At 42.0% G+C, this 21562-nt stretch overlaps 1 protein-coding gene across 1 annotated transcript in view; it reads right to left on the bottom strand.

The window, feature by feature from the left end:
* ANOS1 (anosmin 1) overlaps nucleotides 1-18019 on the bottom strand; it is a 140279-nt gene extending 122260 nt beyond the window's left edge. The window contains exon 1 of the mRNA XM_037377503.1: nucleotides 17664-18019. Coding sequence (XP_037233400.1) covers nucleotides 17664-17999 — 336 coding nt within the window. The 5' untranslated portion in view covers nucleotides 18000-18019. The remainder of the gene's footprint in view (nucleotides 1-17663) is intronic.
* Nucleotides 18020-21562: the final 3543 nt, after the last annotated feature.

The following is a 21562-nucleotide window of genomic DNA, read 5'->3' as shown; positions in this document are numbered from 1 at the left end:
AATGTTGGTTACTTGGTTGAGCCAAAGTAATTGAGTTAAAGAGTTAAATGACTGAACATAAGAAATAGTTACGAAACTGATCAGCCTAACAATTCATTCTGGTGGTGTAACTGTATTTTGTAAATATAAACCAAAATTAAATTATCACGGGTAACAGCTTGATGAACACTGCAGTCTCATTTTAAACATCTGGATTTAACACCAGAAAATGGATATCACAATTTTCAGAAAGTCTTAATCAGGTTTTCTTTTAGATTTACATTACACATCACCTGTAGTGTGCTGACTCCTGTCGAAATGTTATGGTGGGTCCTCCTGCAGATGAATGGATACAAATAGAACCGTACTGACCTAAGCCTTGAACTGGTATTTCTCAACACTTCACGCAAAGCCGTCTTCAACCTTTGTTTCTATTGCAGATTGTTTTCACTAGACTTTACATTGAAATATTTAAAGCCACAACTTTACATGCACCAAAATGCAAACACAGAAAAAAAAAGATCAGAGTAATTACAAAAGAAATTAAGCAAAATCAGAAACCATCACCTAAATCATGAGACAACAGTTATTTGTTCTCTGGCTGTCATCATTAGCAGGTTCCTAGAAAGACAGCCATCAAAATCCAAAGGTCATTACCAATGAAACAGCAAGAGATCAGTAGTTTTCAAAATGCAAACTATGCATTGCTTGGATTAAATTTGCATCTTAAGTATGAAACACCTTTTCTCATTTTACAGCAGTGTCTTCCCAAATGCATTGGAAAAAATACTAGATAAACACAAGCTGTAAAAACAAATGAGCTACAGGATCTCCACTGCACTTGTGAGTTATGACTGCCTTCTTGTGGTTTCACAGACTTCACTCTTACCACATCTAAGACTGATCTCAACTGAGGTCTTATTCTACTTACCAGACATTTCTATCAATCTGTGAAAGAATCCAGATGAAATAAACTTCATGTCACTAAGCAAAAGGAGGAATTAAATACATTGACACAAACCTGAAGAGATTAAAATTAAATACGGAATCTCATGCTCAGGTGTATACTTAGGGCCAAATCCTGCACATATGTCTTGGGATTAAGTAACATGGTTGAAATGAAGAGAAACTAATTTAATAGCACTAATATGAGAAGCAAAAGACAGCTTGTCAACTATTTGTTTGTAGAGCCCATTTCAAAACCCTCACCCTTCCAAAATGCAAATGTGTCTTTTTTGTCAAGTCATAGATTTGCTATAAATGAAATAATGAAACAACAGAAGTATATGTTGACTCAAGGATGTGACAGAAAGGTAGTCCACTAGGAAATTACCATCAAAAAGAATAAAAATACATTCTAAAAATGTAATGTTTACTTATGCAAAATACAATATAAATGTAGACATACATGACCTACTTTAGTGTACTTGAAAAAATATGACTGATTTACAGAAAAACAGTAATATTCCAGGTTTCAGAAATGCATGCATGCTGCTTTTAATGCTGCTTTGACTTTATAACTGGAAATTATAGTCTGCATTACTATTCTGTATAATTATAAAATTATCGGTTAGTTTTGCGATTCCCAGCAGCATGTGATATGGTACATTTACCAGAGGATGCATTTGCCCATACTCACCCTGAACTGCCTATCAGCTTCATTCCAGAACCAGCTACAAACACCTCAGGGTGTCTCAACACTAGGAAGTCATGTGAACCACAGGAACACATATGTTGAGCAAAACAACAGGTGTTGATGGACTTGATGTCTGCACTATATATATGCCGACTTCCCCTCTCCCTTCAACTAGTACTATCCTGGTCTAATGGACACAATGCCCTTTAGTCACTAAATGCCCATTAGGTCCCCCTGGATCATCTCTTCCAGTTATGTTCAACCAGAAGAAATCCACCGCATGAACTCTCAGACTGGTCCATAATCTGAAACAAAAGATTATCATAACGCTCAGGAGACTCACTTCAAAAACAAACTCTGATCCATGTTAAAACACTGATGTGTAGACACACCTCAGACACTTCTAACATCTCCCACAAACACAGAGGAGTAGTATTTCAGTGCTTTCTCCTAGACTAGATTTTCTTTAGAAGCCACAGTGTTACAGGGACATCCAGGGCAGCATTCCTTTCTGGACTTGCTAAATACTTAAAGAGTTCTGGTGTCTCATGTACTTAAGAACTAAGCATTGAGAAGGGGAGGGGGGGGGGGGGGGGGGAACACACAAAAAAACCACAAAACAAACCCCATAAACAAACAACCACACATTTTTAGATCAACTAAAATGTCCATTATAACTATAAACTATATGAACACAGGATACTCCATGCAGGTTGCACTGTCATGGAGTCATTTCTGATCACAAAACTCCTAAATGCATTACAATACGTACAGGCCTTGTGATGTTTTACTGTACTTTCTCCTGTTCTGTTTTGGTATGTATGGGAGGGACATCATTATATACTACACTTGCATCTTTGGCAGGAGTATGTATACACATTTGCCCTTAAAACTCAACAGCTCTTCAGTACCCATGTTACGACTCAGTATCAGGCACCATCAAACTTCATGCTCACACTCTAGTACTTAGCATACTAATTATTTCCGATATAATTGCATGAAATTTACATGATAAATTTCAGGACTGGATTTCCTTTCTCTTTGGCATGCATTATTAGTTTACGAGATACTAAAGGTTTCAAGCAGTAGTAGCAGCCATAATCGCCACAAGCTGAAGGATACATACAGTCTCGTTTCCCTTTAAAAGAAAAACAAGCAAACTAATAAATAAATTCCAGGCAGTACCTTTCTCCACAGAAAATATTTGCAACATATATGTCCTATCTTATTCCAACTGCCTTGATATTTCACTATAAAATTTCTCCTCTTTGATCTCTGAAAGGCAACAAGCTTATTAAAAATCACTGTCAGTATAAATACTCCATTTCACTATCCCAAGTTCTTTTAATATTGTAAAAGCATGTAGAAAGTGTAAGCAGCAAAAAACAGCACAAATTATGATCCTACAGATTAAACACAGAGTCAAATTTGACTATAATTACACCTTGGTAGTTCCACAGATCAATTCATATTTATAAGTAAAGTTTCCTGTACAAAAATCCTATTTTAGAAGAATTATTGAAACGCATAGCAAAGCTCTCAAAAGTAACAAGTGTCAAAACTAACTCCTTGGAACTCCAGCAACTTAAAACAGCCTTTGGTGATTTTTTCCCTTTTTCCATAGAGAACCTGGCTCAGTCAATGAAGTGCACCTCACCAGAACTGGGACTTCCTAAAAGCATTTGCAAAAGGGTTCTGGGGTCATTCAGGAATTAAAAATCTGTCCAAACTAAAATTACCTTTGAACTCAAAAATCGAACTGCCTTTCTTCAGCCTGAAGAAAAAAAACAACACAATATTGTTTACATACACTCAGAAAGCACCAGTTCAAAGAAACATGTCAGCCACACAAAAAAAAAAAAAAAGCTTTCACTAAATAGTGCAGAATTTTAGGAAGAAGTCCTATTTCCCAGATGTATTTTCATTGCTACAGTTTTTCCATACATCTGCCTTCACTGCAGACAATGCAGAAAGACAGACAAGATGTAACGGGCAGAGTTTAGTTAGCCCACAACTTTATCGTCTCATCTCTAAAGCACAATCCAACAACAAATCACATTGTGCAAGTTAACATTAACACTCTTCTCTCCATTGCTCTTATCAGTTTGGCCCTGGGCCTGTCCCTTCCCAACGCAGCTCTCACTTCTGCAGACAGCCAACACACAGGACTGCCATATTAACCCAAAAAAGACTAGCAGATGCCAGTTGCATATTGGTCAGATATGTCAGGTAAGTCACGATCCCCTTCTGACCAGCTCAGTGCTGATCTCCTTCCCCAGCTCCCAGACCTGCAAACCCTGTTCATATATGTGTGCAGACCACATTTTTATTCCTATCCTATTTTAAGGAATGGCAACAGCTCCCAGAACAGCAAAGATTGCAATGACATTGTGTTGACAATGGATGAAAAACGGGCATCAAGTGAAGAAGCATATAGAAAGGTGGGTGAGTTTTTTTTTCCTTTCCACTTGAAATTTAACATGCCTGCTGACATGATCCTAGCTGGGATCCTTCAGCCCTGCAGCACTGACAGTATATTTCTGAGAGAAGAGCCAGCCTTTTAATGAAGGTTACAATAGATACAACCCATTTCTTCCAGTTTTCTTTGGAGCTTTTTCAAGTTTGTTAAGAATTGTATGCCACAAGAAGCATATATCACATGGGACAATTGCTGCAGTTCAGTCTCCTAGACCACCCTTCAATCAACCCAAGACTGTGAAAGGACAGCTGAGAGGGAGAGGAAACCAACATGAAATCCTATTATTTGAGAAAGATGTAACATACTAAAACTACTTATATAGTTTGAGCTATAGGTCTATTAACTGAATCTTTCTACAGTAACAATCTTCAGTGGAAGATTTACGTCACCTCATCACATAGTCATAAAACTCTCCACAAACATAAAAGCCTTTCATGTGCCAGCTCTCTAGAATACAGTCTGATAACTAGCTAATGAAGACATGCCATAAAAAGAAAATAAACCTCTCTTCAAGGCAGAACTGAAGCATTTGTCATTAACACATCTGTTATATATACCTGTTACACAGAGCAATCATTTCCCGACAGGTCCGTCATGTTTCAGACCTTTCTGGCATCAGGTGAAAGAGTTAAAAATAAGACAGGTTAATTTGTGTTGAAGTTATTGAGAGGCTTGTAACATGAGACATGTCAAAGCTCAGCCTAAGTCCCTACCCAAGCTACAGTATTTTAAAAGCCTGCAGTAAACAATTGGATATGGATTTTTCATAGAATTCCACTGCAAGGATCACACCAGTTCTGAAGCCTAGCATTTTATTTTGTATCTTGGATCTAAATTACCAGCCACAAAAGAAAAATATAATATGTATCCTTAAACCCATAAATGTGGACAACTGATGTTAATACCAGCTGTCAACATTTTGTAACATCAGCAAGTTTTTTATATTAAAATTTTGTTTCTCTTTCCTAAATCATCTATTTTTGCACAACTGACAGGTATTTCAGTTGTTCCGCCTTTGGAAAGTCTCAGATACTGGTGGCATGCTCCAGGAATTCTATCCCAATTATAATGTTTCCTTCCATTTTACCAGCCTTCTCACCTCTGTAAAGCAATTTAAAAAGACAGTGAAGCAGGTCATGGTACTAAAAATATGTTGATAATATTCACGGGGGTTTCTTTTTCATTGGACTGAGGAGCTCTGATTTGCTTTCTCAGTGGGAAGGTCATGGATGAAAACAACTTGACTGAGGCTCGATCTATACCAGACGGTTCTCCTAGGTATGAGTAAGCATCTTAGGGGCATGAAAATTTGACATCTGCACCTATTATTAAGAGCCATGCCTGTTGATGAAACTTACAGGGATGCTTTGGAATCCCTGAGGACACCTGGATACACAGAGTAACAATCAGTAACTAGGCAATATCCCATTTTTAAAAAACTATATTTATTTACTGTCTTTAGTAGCACTCAGCTCTGGTTACATCAAAAATTGCTTCTACCTTCCCTTTCCATCTAAAAGAATCCCTTCTAAAAATATCTTAATTTAAAATCAAGGTGCTTTGCACCAGGCAAGTAACTGGCAATCCACTTTTACTTTGTCCTAATGGCCTGTATCATGTACTACTGCTCTGAATTGTAAAGGATGATGTTAAGATGCAGTAATAGAGTATTTAACAAATCCAAGTTAATTGTCTTTAGACAGAATACTGGGATTTTTTTTTTTTAATCTGTAAATTCTGAACAGATGTTCCCAGTACATTCACACTGCCCTAAGTTTATTTCCATTGAGAACGCTGGATACATTGCTATCAACTGTAGAGATGTAAGACTCAGGCCAGCAACGAGCACTCCAGGAAAATCCTGTATTAAATGATTAATCATATAAATGGAAAAAAATGGTTAAGTATTGGTCAGAAGGCTGAAAGATCTCCAACTAAAGGAAACAACATGCGTTTACATTACATTATCGTGTAAAGCTTTTTAGTGTTTAAAACTACCTGTGGGTCACACCATCTACTCCCAAAACAAGAGTTTCCTAAAGAATATACTGACTGCCTAAATGTTCATTCCTTTCTACAAAGTGGAAAATGGCTGAGGTTAGGTTTTAACTTGCAAGGTTAGTCCACATTGTTGCTCTTTTTTTCTACTTAAGAAAGGGAAGGTTTTGAACACTGGAGGGAGGCTTGAAATAATTATTATTTGCTGTTGCACATTTGTCACCACCATAATTACAGCTTTAGTGCTGTCCAGTGCTCAAATGTGTATGCGTGCAGTTCTATGATTAAACTAAGTCTCTTACAAGATGAGCTAATTTGCTGCATGTGCAACATGCATTCCTACTCCACTTGGTCAATGAAGATACACTGGACAGAAAATGCATTAAATTTACCAAAAACTTAGTGACCTTCACACTGTTTATTCAGCTTTTTATCTCAAAAATCCAACAAGAAGCTGCTAGCTGCAAAAATCTACATCTTCCTTCCTTATTTATTCTGAGAAGCATGTTCCATAGCTGCTACTTAGTACTATATGAACAATGACACACACCTCGTTAATTGGACGATTTTTAACTCTGCGTCAGTTTGTCTAAACACAAACGTTCCTTCCATCTACCGCAGATCCAGATTGACCAACGCTTGGCTAAGTCATGATCTCTCAGTACACAGTGGCATAGAAAGAAATCTCAAAACAGAAGAAAGCCTCAAGGTCTTCTAGTTCCAGTTCCCTTCCCAAAATTGCTAGATACAAATCAAATGTCAACATATTATACACTTCTTGTGACTAAGAAAAATGGGGGCAGGTAATGACGCAATTCACTACTGTCTAGCTGTTGTTACACAGTAATACAATTTCATTGTTTTCAATGAAGCTATTAACATCACGTAATTGGAAGGGGGAAAAAAAAACCCACAACACAAAAACACCCTGTTGAATTAGTTTCTATGTAGAAACACCGATTCTGAAAAAAAACCTGACAAACTCTCATACATTAGAACACATTATTAATATTTTTGTTATCACCCCTTCCCAGCATTCAACTATTTGCTGTGTCACATATCTGTTCATCCATATGCTAAATTCCAACAAAACCCAAAGCCTTCTGGCAAGTAAGTTTAAGAAATGAATTTATTGTGTCTAAGTCCAAAAATGCCCTGAGGTCTGACTAGAGCATTCCAGTAGTGCAAAGAAATCATTAACAGTTAGAAAGCTTTATCAATTAACTATAAATGATGTATAGCCTCTGATCTATGGCCTAAATCATGAGATGAGAAACCATGTTCATGTACACGAACAGCAATTACTTGTGTTATGGGGTTTTTTTAAGTTAATAGGAAGATAACTCCCCTAAAGTGTAATCCATAAAAAAGAAAACCAGAACTATGCTCGTAAAATCTTGTAAGAACGGCAAGGAAGGTTGAACTGTGTTTCCACTGGATTAAATGACTACATTATTCTCACCCAGTCTTCACCATTGCCAATTTCTGGCTTTCCAGACGGAAGACATTTGTTCTGAAGCAATCTTATTATTTCCCTCATATTATCTTATTACAGGATCCATGGCAGCTGGATTGCAATCCTCACAGGCAGAAGACAGACAAAGTCTTTGCTACCTCGGCTAGGTTTGTAGTTTGAGTTGTGACCACTTGAGAAATTACAGCGGCAACACTTCATCAAACTTCCAACTTGAAAGACAAGTTCCTTGTAGTAGATGGTGCCCAGCATACATACTGCCTGGAGAGACCACTTCACTTTCACTACTGTATGGGAATAAAACACACGTACGACTCTTCTCTCATCACATGACTAATCTCTACTATATATGTGCACTACATTACATCCAGCACTTCTGAAAACACACAGAACACATGCATAAGAAGGTTCAAAGCCTTTCCTGAAGAATTGGGATTATTATTTAATTCAGAATACATGTAAGTCAATCACAGTACTGACTCAAGAGAGCAGGCTGCCATCAACAGAACATATTTCTGGTTGAAAACTCTTCAGAGAGTAAATTCATAATGTTTGGAGCGCAGAATTCAGAAAACCAAAGTAGCCTTTTCCTCTTTTCTCACAGTCCATCAAAGCAGACAAAGTCTTTAGGAAAGACAGAAGTGAAGAACAAGCTGCCACAACAAGGACACACTCAGCCCATAAACTGCATCCAGAATCCCAAGTTACTTTTAGTAAAGAAATGAATGAAAACTAGCTGAAAAGAAGTCAGCCATAGGTCAGCATCATTACCTGGACCCCTCGACCACCCTTGGTCTAGAACAAACTTAATGTTTATTCACCAACACTGGTATAAATGACAGGACCACAAATCAGCTAGAATTTTGTGCTGAATTTTCTTGGAAGTTTTACCTGTAACTGGACTTTCCAATGAAGACAAAAGGATTTTCAAACCACATTTTTACTGAACTACAAAACAGAAAAAAAAAAAAACTTTTTAAACCAAGTAAAACTCCATGCAGCTGAGAAAGCACAGAAATAAAAAATATTTACAAACAACTCATCCTATACCAGTTGTATCTGTTCTCTGTTTCCAGCCTTTGTTTCAATTAATTGTGTTACAGTAAAACCTGGGAACCCCTCTACTCCTTGTTAATTTCTCTTCCCAGCATTGTGTGCCTCTGCTGGAGTTCACCTATCTCCAGCTTTCTCCCTTCTGAGACTCTCCATCTCCTCTTTTGCTTCTCCTGCACTTTCTGGAGGCACGTCTTCCTCAGGAATCTCAGCTGCTTACCTGGGGAGTCATGCCTTTGCAAATCTGAGTCAATTCACTTTTATTTTAAAGGAACATAATGAACATACAGACCAAGAAAAAACAAAACATGCAGTGTCCATAAAGGGTTGGTGTTTTTTTCTGGTGAAAGATGTATGTATTTTCCTGCACTATATTTTTAAATAACTTTGATGTCATACCTCTTTAACAGTCTAAAGACACAATGGTGAAAATATGGTCCACAGAAGTCAAGGGAAATTTGATAAAAACTTTGGGCTGGGGTTGTTCCCCAAACCTGGATATATCTGATACTCTTTTCAGTGGATGGAAATGAACGTGTGGTTCTTTTTACACACAGATGAAAGGAACAGTACTCTACTTCCAAGTTTAAAGGGTCCTCTTACCTTTCAACACCCCCAGTTCTCCACCTTCATGTCCTGTGATCCCTTGGCCATTAAAAGACTATAAAAGAGATACAACTGGAGTTGGGATACCAAGTTCACAGCACTCTTCTTTGTTGACAAAGGCTGCATGGACCTAGTGTTCATACATGGACCTGATCCAGCTGAAATCAAAAGAAGGCTTTTCATGGACTTCAAAGGTTTTTGAAATATAAGGCCTTATAAGGCTCAGTTGTGGGAAGGGTCAAAAAATGAAGATTCTTGGTGTAAACTCCCAGGCAAGTGCTTTTTGGGTGCAAGGTTTAAATTTGCTAGGCACTGACTACTTAACATCAACACGAATGTGCCTTTCTTCTGTATCATATTCTTGATACTCTATCATTAATGATATTTTTGATCTTTAAAAATATGGATGCTAAATAACAGCACTTTCTTCTTCCATTTACAGAAGCTGGATATGTGCTGAAATCCAGATAATCACAGAAAGCAAAAATTCAAACAGAATAGTCAATGGAGATGTAGACCAGCTTGTGAATAATAATCTTCATTTGTAGACACACATAAAATCAGCACTCAAGTCTTAAGAAGTTTGCCCTTTGCAAAATTACAAGTGTTCGGCATCTGGGAAATCAGTCTGGTTTTCAAGCTGTCTCAGAAATGTACTGGGGTGGGTTTTTTCCTTATAGGCCACTTACTAAACCAAACACATTTAAATACAGTTCAGAGCACTAGTTAATCACAGAGATAATCCATATGCAGACAATGAATAATGTTTTAACATTTTTAATATGAACACTACCTAGTTTATAACCTTTCACTCTGTAGTAAGTGGATATATGTTTGAATGGAAAAAAAGATTTACATCTGAGAACACCCAGTGGTTTTTCTTTCAAAAGTTTTCTAATGCTTTTCAAAAGTAACTTGTCCTCCCTCTCCCCAACACATGCCTGTGACATTAGAAGTATGTGTTGCCAATATTTTCTGTACATAAAATGTCTGTCTCAAAGTATATTAGTAACATTTCTATTAGTTTTATTGCATTTGATATCAGGCACATTTAGCAAATTGACAGCAATTTTAAATTTATGAACAAGCACAAGATAACAAAGAAATTTTTTTCTAATATTTAAGCATCCACAAGCAAAACATGAGAGAAGTATCTTGGCAACTCTTCTTCAATACAATTTCTCACCATTCACTTTTATTTTCATACAGTTAATTTGATCTGTATTTACAAATTTACATTTGAGGTACTGCCAAACATTCTAATTTGGGAAAGGAATGGTCAAGGTTAAGGTCCCAAATTCGCGTAATCAAAACCACTAGAAAGCAATGACCAGGCTCTGTAACCTCTGTACTCGTATCAGCTGTGCAAGCCTTCACTGATGCCAAAGAGATTTGGGTTTGTTTATAAGAAAGTGAACATAACTCCCACTGAAATCAGGGAGGTTCATACCAGACAAGGATACAACTGCAAAGACTAACTGTGGCTCAGTTCCACAATATAGTAAATAATGCAGGTGTTTTCACTAAACAGAACCATCACAATTCAAAACAAACCTTTTGTCTTCAAAGTTTTTACATAAGATCAGGTTAGAAGGTCTGTGCACCTCTTGCTCACAACAGCAAATCTCAATAACAGCACACCAAATGTCAGATTAATTACCCAGATCGTACGCCACATGAACAATGAAAGAAGAATGATTGGGAATTTAAACAAGTTTTGAGAAAATCATAAATAATAACAAATGTGCAAACTTGTCTATGGAAAGAAATTAACAGCAGTGTGCTTTATGAGACACACGAAAGTCAGAATTATTTAACGCACGGACTATTTTTGGAAAGGAGAGGAGTACCAAAATGGTAACACAAGCAGATGGCACGCATTTCCTAAGTAGTAAGATGTAGAAAAGATTATGAACATGTCCCAAAAGATCTGAGCAAACCCAGTGCCGGGGCAGCCTATCCATGGAACTGAAACATTCTGGGAATAACACCCTACATATCTACTACATCTCATTACAAAGTACATGTATTTTCAAAAGATTTTATGAGAAGTAACTTAAAGTTTCAGAATTATTCAAGACAGTTGCAATAAAAGCTTTCTTTATGATCTCCATCTTCTCTACAGCAGAGCACAGAGGCAGATGCACCGTAGGCTTTCAGCCTGGCCTACTGCTTTCCCATCTGGAATCAATTGTAGATTTTTGCAGGTGCAGTCACTTCAGAGTTACAAGCAATCTGAAGGCAGATGTGCTGGCATTTAGACAACTAGCTGCCTGACTTGTACGTAAAATCAGGTATTTGGTATCTAGAGGTAATCACTTGCACACTATTTGTTTGCCGATATAAAATCTAAGAGCCTTTTATTATTTATTTAAAAGAATTCCTAGTTTTTATCAGAAATTCAAGTTGTCCTGACAGGCAACTGTCCATCTGTAACAGTGAAAATATTCTCCTACCACCATATAGTTATCAGGCATTCAATATAACAAACTTTGAAAGCCTTATTGTTCCCTCTTTCAGCTATTAACCATCATACAACATATAGATCTATTAGCTTAAAACAGTATTTTTCCATCCCTTGAAAAACAATTGCCTTAGCTGATCTCGCTTAGTACTAATTCCTAAGTACTAATTCTTAGTACATTCCTTTAGATTTATCTTAAATCACACTTACAAGGGCAAATATCTCAATAATTTCCCTTCATATATCACAAAACTGGCTTACCACTTGAGGGATGTCTGTGCTGTATCAAAAACTTAACTGTAACTCATCCACTATTCAAATAAGTTAGAATATGAATACAGAACTCCTATATGACCAAATCACCCGCACTGTTGCTGGCACATTTTTAAATGGTACCTATCTTAATGAGTTTAAGCAATCTCTCATACACCTATTCAAGCAGCAATCACAATTCTGGATCACACTACACGTATACATCCCAACACACCTGGACTTCCCTCTTAAGAATAAAGAAATGGATTTGCTAAAATTTAATTTACTACTGAAGACAAACAAACAAGAAAAAAATTAAAACTTCGGTGAGAGATACTGATATCTAAAAATATAGGGGGAAAATCTGATTTGATTTAGCATTAGCATTTTGTTTTGAATGCACTAACCATCATATATAGTCATATATAAATGTCTTCCAAATATATATAAATGTGCAATGTATTTGTATTTCTTACAAACGTAAAAAAATACAAATAGCAAAAATTAATTTAGAAGTGAGCACCGACACTTAGCAGGCACTACACTTCTAAAATATACTACTCCTCTATTCTGTTCTAGTCACTCCTCCACATTTGGAGTGCTAGGTCCAGCGTTGGGCTCCCCATGACACAGAGAGACAAGGACTTAGTGGAGCGAATCCAGCAAAGGGATTTCACATGAGAATAGGCTGAGAGAACTAGGATTGTATAGCCTGGAATAGAAAAGGCTCAAGGGGTTCTCATCAATGCTTGTAAATACTTGGGAGCCAGACTTTTCTCAGTGGTGCCCAGTAACAGGACAAGAGGCAATGGGTAAGACCTGAAACACAGGAACCTAAGAAAGTGTTTCCTTTTAGCCTGAGGGTGGCTGAACACTACAACAGGTTGCCAAAAGGTGCTGTCCAGCCTCAACTAGTCTGTGGCTCTGTGAGCTTGTGGCTGTGGCCTGCCTCTGTTCCTGTGACTCCATACCACAAATACAGCCAGTCAGTTTGACTGGCAGCTACTCCCAAACTCTTGCTGCCACCAGTCTGCCATCCTGTGGAATGTTCTACTACCCTCTCAGCTTTTTAACCCAGCGAATAAGATTGACACGTCCTCTACCTTAGCTAACTTGTCAAGTTTAACATATTAAGCAGGAAGACACTTGAGAGGTCTGTAACAGATGGCAACTAAGACAAAAGATCCATGAGTTCACAGGACTGAGTAAACACTGCTTGCTACCCACAACATTTTTATGCCTATGTGCTTTACACACGGCTCAGACGGCTGGCAGTAGAGGTTAAAATCCAAACCTTCACTCACCTCGAAAACAGAACACTAAAGGTCACTGCCATGCCTGCTCCCCCAAAATGGAAGAAGTTCATCCTCAACTAATACCGCAGATGGGAAAGGGTATGCCCATAGAGAGCAATGCAAGGAATTTAGTCTCACTCCACTAGAACGGGGTGGTTATACAGAAAAGCCCTAGCTAAACTAATCTGAGTATTCAAGCCTCTTTTCCAGCTAGCTATACGAGGTCCCTATTTATATCCATAAATTTTCAGGCATACAAGAACTTGTGCAGTAACTGTGACCTTATCTTCATGAAGGTTTTACCTACTGTAATAGGTTACTACAAAACTAGATTCACAAATAAGCTTTGGATACATCACGTTAGAATTCCTAACTTTCCCTTCCTGTATAGCAGCTAAAACACGGGGAAAGGAACTGCCTTAATAAGGAAACATTGAGGGAAAGAATGGAAGAACGTATCCAACGACATCACTCTTCTTTACAGGCTTAGTGTCTAAAACACCGTGCTTTCCTCCACACAGGATTCACAGTCCTGTGGAGCCAGGCACCTCACCCCCTCCTTTTATTCCATACTAGACAAGGAACAGTCCTTCCCATCTGATGAGGGCCACTTACTAACACAACAAGCATTCTCTTTCAGACAACAGCTCAATGGGTACAACACTGATTATGATACAGGACTGTCAGGTTCAAATCTACATCTTCTCCACTGTAGGCAGGCCAGTTGACTGTCATGTTCTTCACTACTGGACGAACACTCTCACCATCCTCCCCTGTTCAGGTGATTTACAGAGAATTTGGCCAGAAACAAAGCACAGCAGTAACAAGTCTACTCTACTCATCAATGCAGTCACCCAGGAGCACAGACGGGTTCCAGTGAATGCTCCAGTTACTGCCTCATACATGTTACACAACAGACATTGTAAACCCCCAGTCTCAACACCCTAAATATGAGGCTAGAGAGACATGTTCTCTTTGCCCTACTCTTTATGGTCACAGGGCAATGAATGCTTCATTCACTGCTCTCCAGTGCCCCAAGTTACACAGTTGGGAAAAAAAATGCTTTCTCTCATCTGCAAAAGTCCAAAGTAAGCTAAAGCTCACGCTGCACATTGTACTCCATTCATAGATTAAAACATGATTCTCTACTGTGGATGACTATGTAATTAATATGCTGTTATATAAAAGAAGAAACCACTATGAACCACTCTGCTTACATTTTTTTGTTTGTTTGCTTTTTTTATTAAAGTACTTTGTGCCAGCATGTTCTGTATGCGATTTCCCAGCCTGTAGATAGGCCACAGATAAATATAAAATGTGCAAGTTTCACTGAGCTGTAAGATTCATGTGATGCAATAACTTACATTGATCCCAAATGTCTTCTGGTGTAACCTCTACCTAGAACTCCTCACTACTCCCAAAACTGGAAAAAAAAAAAAAAAACCCAAAAAACCAGGCCATGGGAATTTTATAGCAAAAAGCAGGCATCTGTGCCTCTTCAACAGGAATTCTGAAGATCACAGACTTTTGATTTAGGTGACTAACTCTTCTTCTAGCCCCCATCAATAGGTAACATGGGGGGGATTGAATTATTTGACCTGTGCATCTTTGACCTGTGCATCAGTTCAAATAATTTCCTACTGAGAATGCACCTTTACAATAGGCTTAGAACTGCTTCCTAAATGTAAATTAACAAATAGATTTATTTTTTTATATAACAAAAAACTCTCTTGACCCTTCCACAAATAGGGCCAGTAAAGAAAAATGGGTGAAAATTCTCTGTGGGGGAAAATGTATGTCTCTTGTAAGCTTTTAGAAATTTGAAAAATATCAGTTGGCATTCAACCAAGGCAGCCAGCAGATATACAAGTAATCTCGATGTCTTGTTCACACCAACTCATTCCCTCCAAAAGGTTGTTAGCGATGTGGTTTTAGTACCATGCGCTATATGAAATGAAGTCTCTCTGAAGCATCGTGGAGGCCACCTCCCATGAAGCATCCAGCTGTTGTATTCCTGACCCCCACCACTAAAGCTGTACCTAAGGCACATCTGGGAAATGAGTGGGTCAGTCTTCTTTCAATTCCTGTCCTATTGAGGAGACACTAGAGTTCCTCCCTGCTAGGGTGGGATGAGCTAGTATTTAGTTCGCTTCAAAGGCTGAATCAGATTACAAGATAAGTGGACATCTCTGAAATGAAAAGAACTCCAGAACTGCTACCAGTTGAGATGGGGGGGGGGGGGGGGGGGGGGGGGGTAGATGGAGGGAGAAGAGAGGGGGATGACAGTAGCATCGTATTCTTTAACCTTCATGGGCTACAATATGCCTTCATGGGCCATAATATGACCCAGACCTGCATGTCCTACAGTCGGCTCTGTGTTATCAGTCTCCTGCGAGAACACTGGAGGCTTGCTGTACTCTCAAACTCTCCTCCTTTCCCTCATTAAAAGACAATGGAAAGCTTAACTTTTATAAACGACAGCACTTTATCTTCAAAACATTACAGTCGTTTCATGTCTAGCAGGAGTTTAATCCCTGGTAATTTAGATAAATTACCTTGTGCTTCAGTAGGTTGGGGTTAAAACTCCGAGATTCTCAACTGATTACAAAAAAACCTGCCAGTTATCAAGTCCTAACCGAGTAATTTGCCGCTTATTTCACCCTGGCTAATTAAAATGTAATCACTATTGTTTGGCAATGTGCATTCTGTCAGCAGTTTTAGGTCGGGAAAAGAAATCTTGCCAAGAAAACACAAAAAAAGCCTTTCACTAGGAATTGGCTTGATCTAAACTGCCTCTTTAGCCACTGAAACTGTAAAACAAGTAAATTACAACCGCCTGACAACGCAATCAAAAACAGTAATCCCTCTCCAAGATAATCAACTATTTTAACGGGGACCCCCCTTCCAAGCCACCCCGCGAAGCGCAGGCCCCGCTGACAGCCAGCACTCCGCCGCCGCGGGCCCCGGGCAGCGCCGGGGCGGGCAGGGCACCCTCACCCTCGGGGCGCGTCCCCCGGCCCCGTAGCACAAATTCGGTTATGGGCACCCTACACCTTCCTGCCGCCGCTGAAACGAACACGTACAGCTTTCCTTCCACACACCGATCCCTTTTTTTTTCCTCTTTTTTTTTTTTTTAAATCGGGTTATCCTCAAATATCTCTCAAACCCGCCTTTTGCGGCAACGCCTTAGCCCTGAACGCTGCTGTACCCGAAACGCCGGCCCGAGCGGCTCCAGCTCCGAACCGGCAGCAAAGCACCGGGCGAGCAGGCGGCGCGGTCCCCGCAGGTACCCTGCGCGCCGCAGAGCCGTGCAGTCCCCGAGGGTGGAGGTGGCCGCCTCCCGCCCCTCCCGAAGGGGGCCTGGGAGGGAGAAGGGCTGGCGGTTCAGGAAGGTTTCCATCGTTCGGAAGGAGTCGACTCGGTTTAAGGCTCGCACAATGTAGAACAGGTGGGGATGGGAGAAGGGAAAGGTGCGTCTCTAACTGGAAGACGGGAAAGGACGGGCAGACACCCGCTGCTGTTCCACCCCCTCCCGCGCCGCTTCCAGCGCTCTCGCTTTCGGGGCTCACTCTCCTTTATTTCATGTTATACGCCGCAGATGTCCCCCCATTTCCTCCCCATTTTCCCACTCCCGTTAGCCAGAGATGTGCCCCTCTGCTTCAGAAAAGCGTCACCCCCACCTTCACCTTCCAGGAGGTCGGAAGCAAGTATTACACGGTCCCGACCGTCGCTCTTAAAAAAATCCGCTCAAACTTTCCCACCAGGCTGGAGAAGCGAACCACCCGCGGGCGGCGGGGCGCAACGAACGCCTCGCCCGGCCCGCAGGCAGGCGGGGCCCCGCCGGATCGCCCCAGCACCGCCCGCCGCTCGGACGGACAAGCGCACCCCCGGCCCGGTAGCACCGCGCCGCGACCGCTCCGCCCGCCCCGCGGCCGCGGACATCACCGGAGGCAGCGGCCGGGGCCGTCCCGCCGCGCCGGAGGCAGAGGCCGGGCACGCCAAGCACCTGCGAGGAGCCGGGGCAGAGCGGTGCCCCCGCCTCGCCCCGCCGGGCAGCGAGCGGCTGACAGGCGTTCGGCGGGACGCGGCGCGCCGGGAGCCCCGCGATCCGCCACCTCCTCCCGGCGACCAGCCCCGCAGGGCGCCCGCCCGGCACCCACACGCACCGGCGGGTCTCGGCGCCGCCGCGGGGCTGTGCCCACCTGTCCGTCGCCTCCAGGCGCGGGCGGCGGAACTCGCGGCGAGCCCGCCGTCCCTCGGGGAAACGGACCCCAAGTTTGCCGCGAGGCGCTGCGGCCCCGGCCGCCCCTCCCGGCCCGCTCCCCGCGGCGGCCGCGCCGGTGCCGAGGGACACCCAGCCGCCGGGCGGGCCGCGCGGCGGCAACGGGCCGGCGGCGGGGCGCCCCTGCGCGGCGCCATGCCCCTACCTGGAAATGCTTGAAGAAGGCGGAGATGCGGGTGATCTGGAGGCTCAGGCACCTGGAGGTGCATCTGGCAGTGGAGAAAGCCTCGTCCTGCCTGCGGGCGGCGGCCCCCGGCCCGGCGGGGCTGCCGCAGGCGGCCGTTACCCAGAGGAGCAGGGCGAGGGACGCGCCGGGCGCCCTCCGCACCATCGCTCTGCGGGAGAGGAGGGCAGAGGGGCGGCCGGGCGCTGCGGGGGGCGGCAGGCGCCGGGGTACCCTCCTGCTCGGCGGGCTGGTGCCGGGCTGCGCTGGGGGCAGGCACCTCCTCGCCGCAGAAACTACACAAGAAAGTTCAATCATTCAACTCTCCTCACCCCCGCCCCGGCCCACAGCCCTCCCCCGCCGGCAGCGGGCGGGCCGAGGCTGACAGCGGCCGCGCCATTGGCTGCGCCGAGCGCCAGTGGCGGGGCGGGCGGGCCGTGCGGCCGCGGGAAGGTCGGCCCGCCGGGGTAGCCGCCGGGGCCCTCGCCGCACGCCGCCACCTGTGGGGCAGCGGGGCGGGCAGCGGGCCGCCGAGCCGCTCGCCCCGTCCTCGCACCCGGGGCGGGCGCGGAGCGTGTCCCGCCCCGCTGCCGCGGAGCTGGGCGCCGGCGGCCCGCGGCCGACCCGCCCGGCTGCCGCTGCCCGGCCGCTGGCGGGGGCTGGCAGGCGGCGGTGTCGGGCACGGCCCGCTGCCTGGGCCGGGTCGGGCGTGGCGGCCTGGTCAGCCCTGCCACACCGCCGGGCCGGCCTCTGCGCTGCGGAGGGCACCGGCGCAGCCAGCCCGCGGCTTTGTGTATCAGCAGCCCTGCTAAGGGCCCGGTCTTTAAAGCCTTGTCTGCTTTAATCTCTTTTATTTCCTCTTTTATTTTCTTTTTTTTTTCTTTTTTTTTTTTAATAAAAGGAGGGGGAGGCGAGAATGCATGGAAATTTATGAAACTCGGTGTTTCTTACAGAGAAACGCTGTGGTGAGCATTTGTCCCAAGGTGAAACCCATAAAGGCTCCTCTGAAGAGTTATTTAAAAATGAAAATCTACAAGTCATTAGTCCAAATACCTCTGGGTAATATCTGCAAAATTAAAACAGCGCCTTGAGCTTTAAAATGGCTACCATAGAGTATACATCAGCCTAACATCCTCTCTCTCCCTCCCCGCGCCTTCAGTCCCAGGGCTGGGAGTGCACGCCACAGTATGTAGCACAGAGGTTACGGGCTACATTCCTCTCTGCGCACACTATATGGACTCCTCCCGCGGCAAATATGTGCGGCGAGAGAGAGCATGTGTGTATTTCTCACTGGAGCCTGTGGATTGAGCGTCCTGAACTGGAAAATCCCATGGTTGGATTGAGCTGAAATAAGTAGTCTTTAGGCCGTTCTAGGAGTTAATACTAGATTAGTTATGACTATAAGTAGTAGTTTAATGTGGCTATCAAATTCTATATTAAACACGCTGTAAGAATCCTCTTTACTGGAACAAGTCTTAGCATAATTTAAGTGCTCATTAGGAAACTCACCTAAAATCTCATCAGAAGATAGCAAGGTCTTCGACCAGTCTGGCTTGTGCTAAATTTGCATGACTGTAATTCCTCTCTTTATGGATGTTCTTATGTGCACAGATGTGAAATAAAGCATATTCCCCAATGTCATTATTCTTACCAGACTACATGCATACATCTTCTGTACACCCACATATATCAGAAAATCAAAGTATAAAAAGATTTGCTACATCCAAACTGATAAATCAGCAATTAAATTCTAGATTTAGATTCTAGGTATAATTTTACTATCTTACCACAAAAGACACATGTTAAAAAGAGAAGAGAGTTCTTGTCACAAGTATCGCTAATGTACAAATATAATAAGAAGCCAGACAAATTTTAGTTTAGATATTGCTTTGCAGCTTACAGTTTCTCTTGTCAGCTGACCAGAAATCTTCACTTGAAAGAAGCCAGTAGGCTAGATTCACTCCTGCAAATGTTAACAAATTGAGATGACAGTTTGTGCCCTTGGATGCTTGAGGGAGCACAGCTGCCAGAAGACAAGGTAACCTGCCACATCCTGGCACAGGACTCGCCTTGCTGCTTGCACTGTGTAAGCGTACTCTGCCGGCTATTTTGGAAATGCTCTGGTTAGGCAAGAAAGTCTGTCTCAGCTACACCTCCAGAACTCTTCCTCATCTTTGCAGCTGGAGTGACTACCTACAGAATAAGCATAGGTCATAAGTGGCTCAGAAATGCTGTTCCCAACTCTGATTTCTCACTGCTAGAGAACCAGTTTACCTAAAATCCAGCATCACCATATTTAAAAAGAAAAAACCACCACATTATAGAACAACTCAGAAATAAATGGACAGTCCTAGCAATACTGTGACAAATAGTGGTGAGCCCACTCAGGCCTCAGTATTAAGTTCAGGGCTTCCCAGTTTCTAGCTGACTGACTTTCAAATAGGTTTTCTTAAGCCTTGAGGTTTTCTCATTCTGCATAAGAATTCTGCAACTTTTTGCCCTGAGTCAGGAAAAGAAAATTCCTTCATTGATTCATAGTGTTTACAAGTATACTAATTGCTTTCAACTTTTGCCATATTTTGGCAGATAATAACTGCCTAAAAAATATGTAACTACCTGTAAATCAGATGCAAATCTAGAAAGGGCAGATGGTTCTGTAGATTTTCCCCCTCCATCTTAGTACTAATGCAATTTATATTGTGTATCATAAGCCTCAGCTTTAAGTATAAGGGTATGAATCCTGTTTCTTTTCTTTTATAAAGTCTGGAAGCAAAGGGCATAGAGCTCTTAATAATTAAAAAGTTTGTGAATACACAGTTTACTCATTTGCTTTTGTTTGAAAGGTCATGGTTACAGAGATCATCAGCATGGTCTGTGAATTCCTTTTTAGTGAGGGCTGACTTGGTTAGCACACAAAAGACTGGCTGTTCGGTTCCAGTAAAACTGTATTCACACAGGTCCCACTCCCTTACATGGAGATTAAGAAACAGGCTCGGTAGCTCAAGAATTTAGTAGGCAATTAAAGCCAACTATGGGCTACATACCCGACAGACTGAAAGACAAGATACACAAGTTTGTAAATACACTCATTTTGGAGAGTTTAATAAGTTGGTTACAGAATATAGAAATTTGGAAATAAATTATATATGCACTCCAACGAATCTTTAAAGAAACTTATGGTCCATAACCACATAAATAGACATACAGACACATTCATGTGTATTGCTCGCTGATTATTTTTTCTTTGTCAAGAAATGATAGTAAATAATCTTTTAGTATTAGGAGTAGTAGAATTAGTACCAACAAATCATTGCAAGTGCAGCGTTTTAGTCCTTTGCTAAAAATACAGGGATTATTTTCCTGCCTATGCTTCATCAGTCTGACACTCTGAAAACGAGCTTTTTGGAAGACCAGCTTTGCGGAGCCCGGAGCTGGTTTTTTAGAGGAGACAGCGCCACACGCTGGTTTTGTGAGGTGAGAGCTACTGGCCGTTGTACTGATTTATTTCTGTTCGATGAGTTGGCTTTAATCGATTTCAAATTAAGATGACTGCATCTTAAGTAATTACTTCTTATTCTAAAGGGAATTGCCAACATTAGGTTCTGATTTCAGGTAAACAAATAAAGGAGAAAATGTTAAAAATATTTATTGTTTTCATATAAACCACGGTATTCTAGCTACAGATTCAGTTCATTATATTAAATCATTCTAAACTGCCATTCTTTACTCAATTCTCTTCAAATTTAATTATGTTAAATTTAATTTAATTATGTTATGGGATAGCTTTGTATGTCAGGGAGTGTTTCAACTGCCTAGAGCTTAATGATGGTTACAATAGGGTTGAGTGTTTATGGGTAAGAATCAAGGGGAGGGCCAACAAG

The sequence above is a fragment of the Falco rusticolus genome, chromosome 2 (genome assembly GCF_015220075.1).
Source record: "Falco rusticolus isolate bFalRus1 chromosome 2, bFalRus1.pri, whole genome shotgun sequence".
Classification (NCBI taxonomy): Eukaryota; Metazoa; Chordata; class Aves; order Falconiformes; family Falconidae; genus Falco; species Falco rusticolus.
Note: the sequence above shows the minus strand (reverse complement) of the source record. Positions and strands in the feature narration are given on the sequence as shown.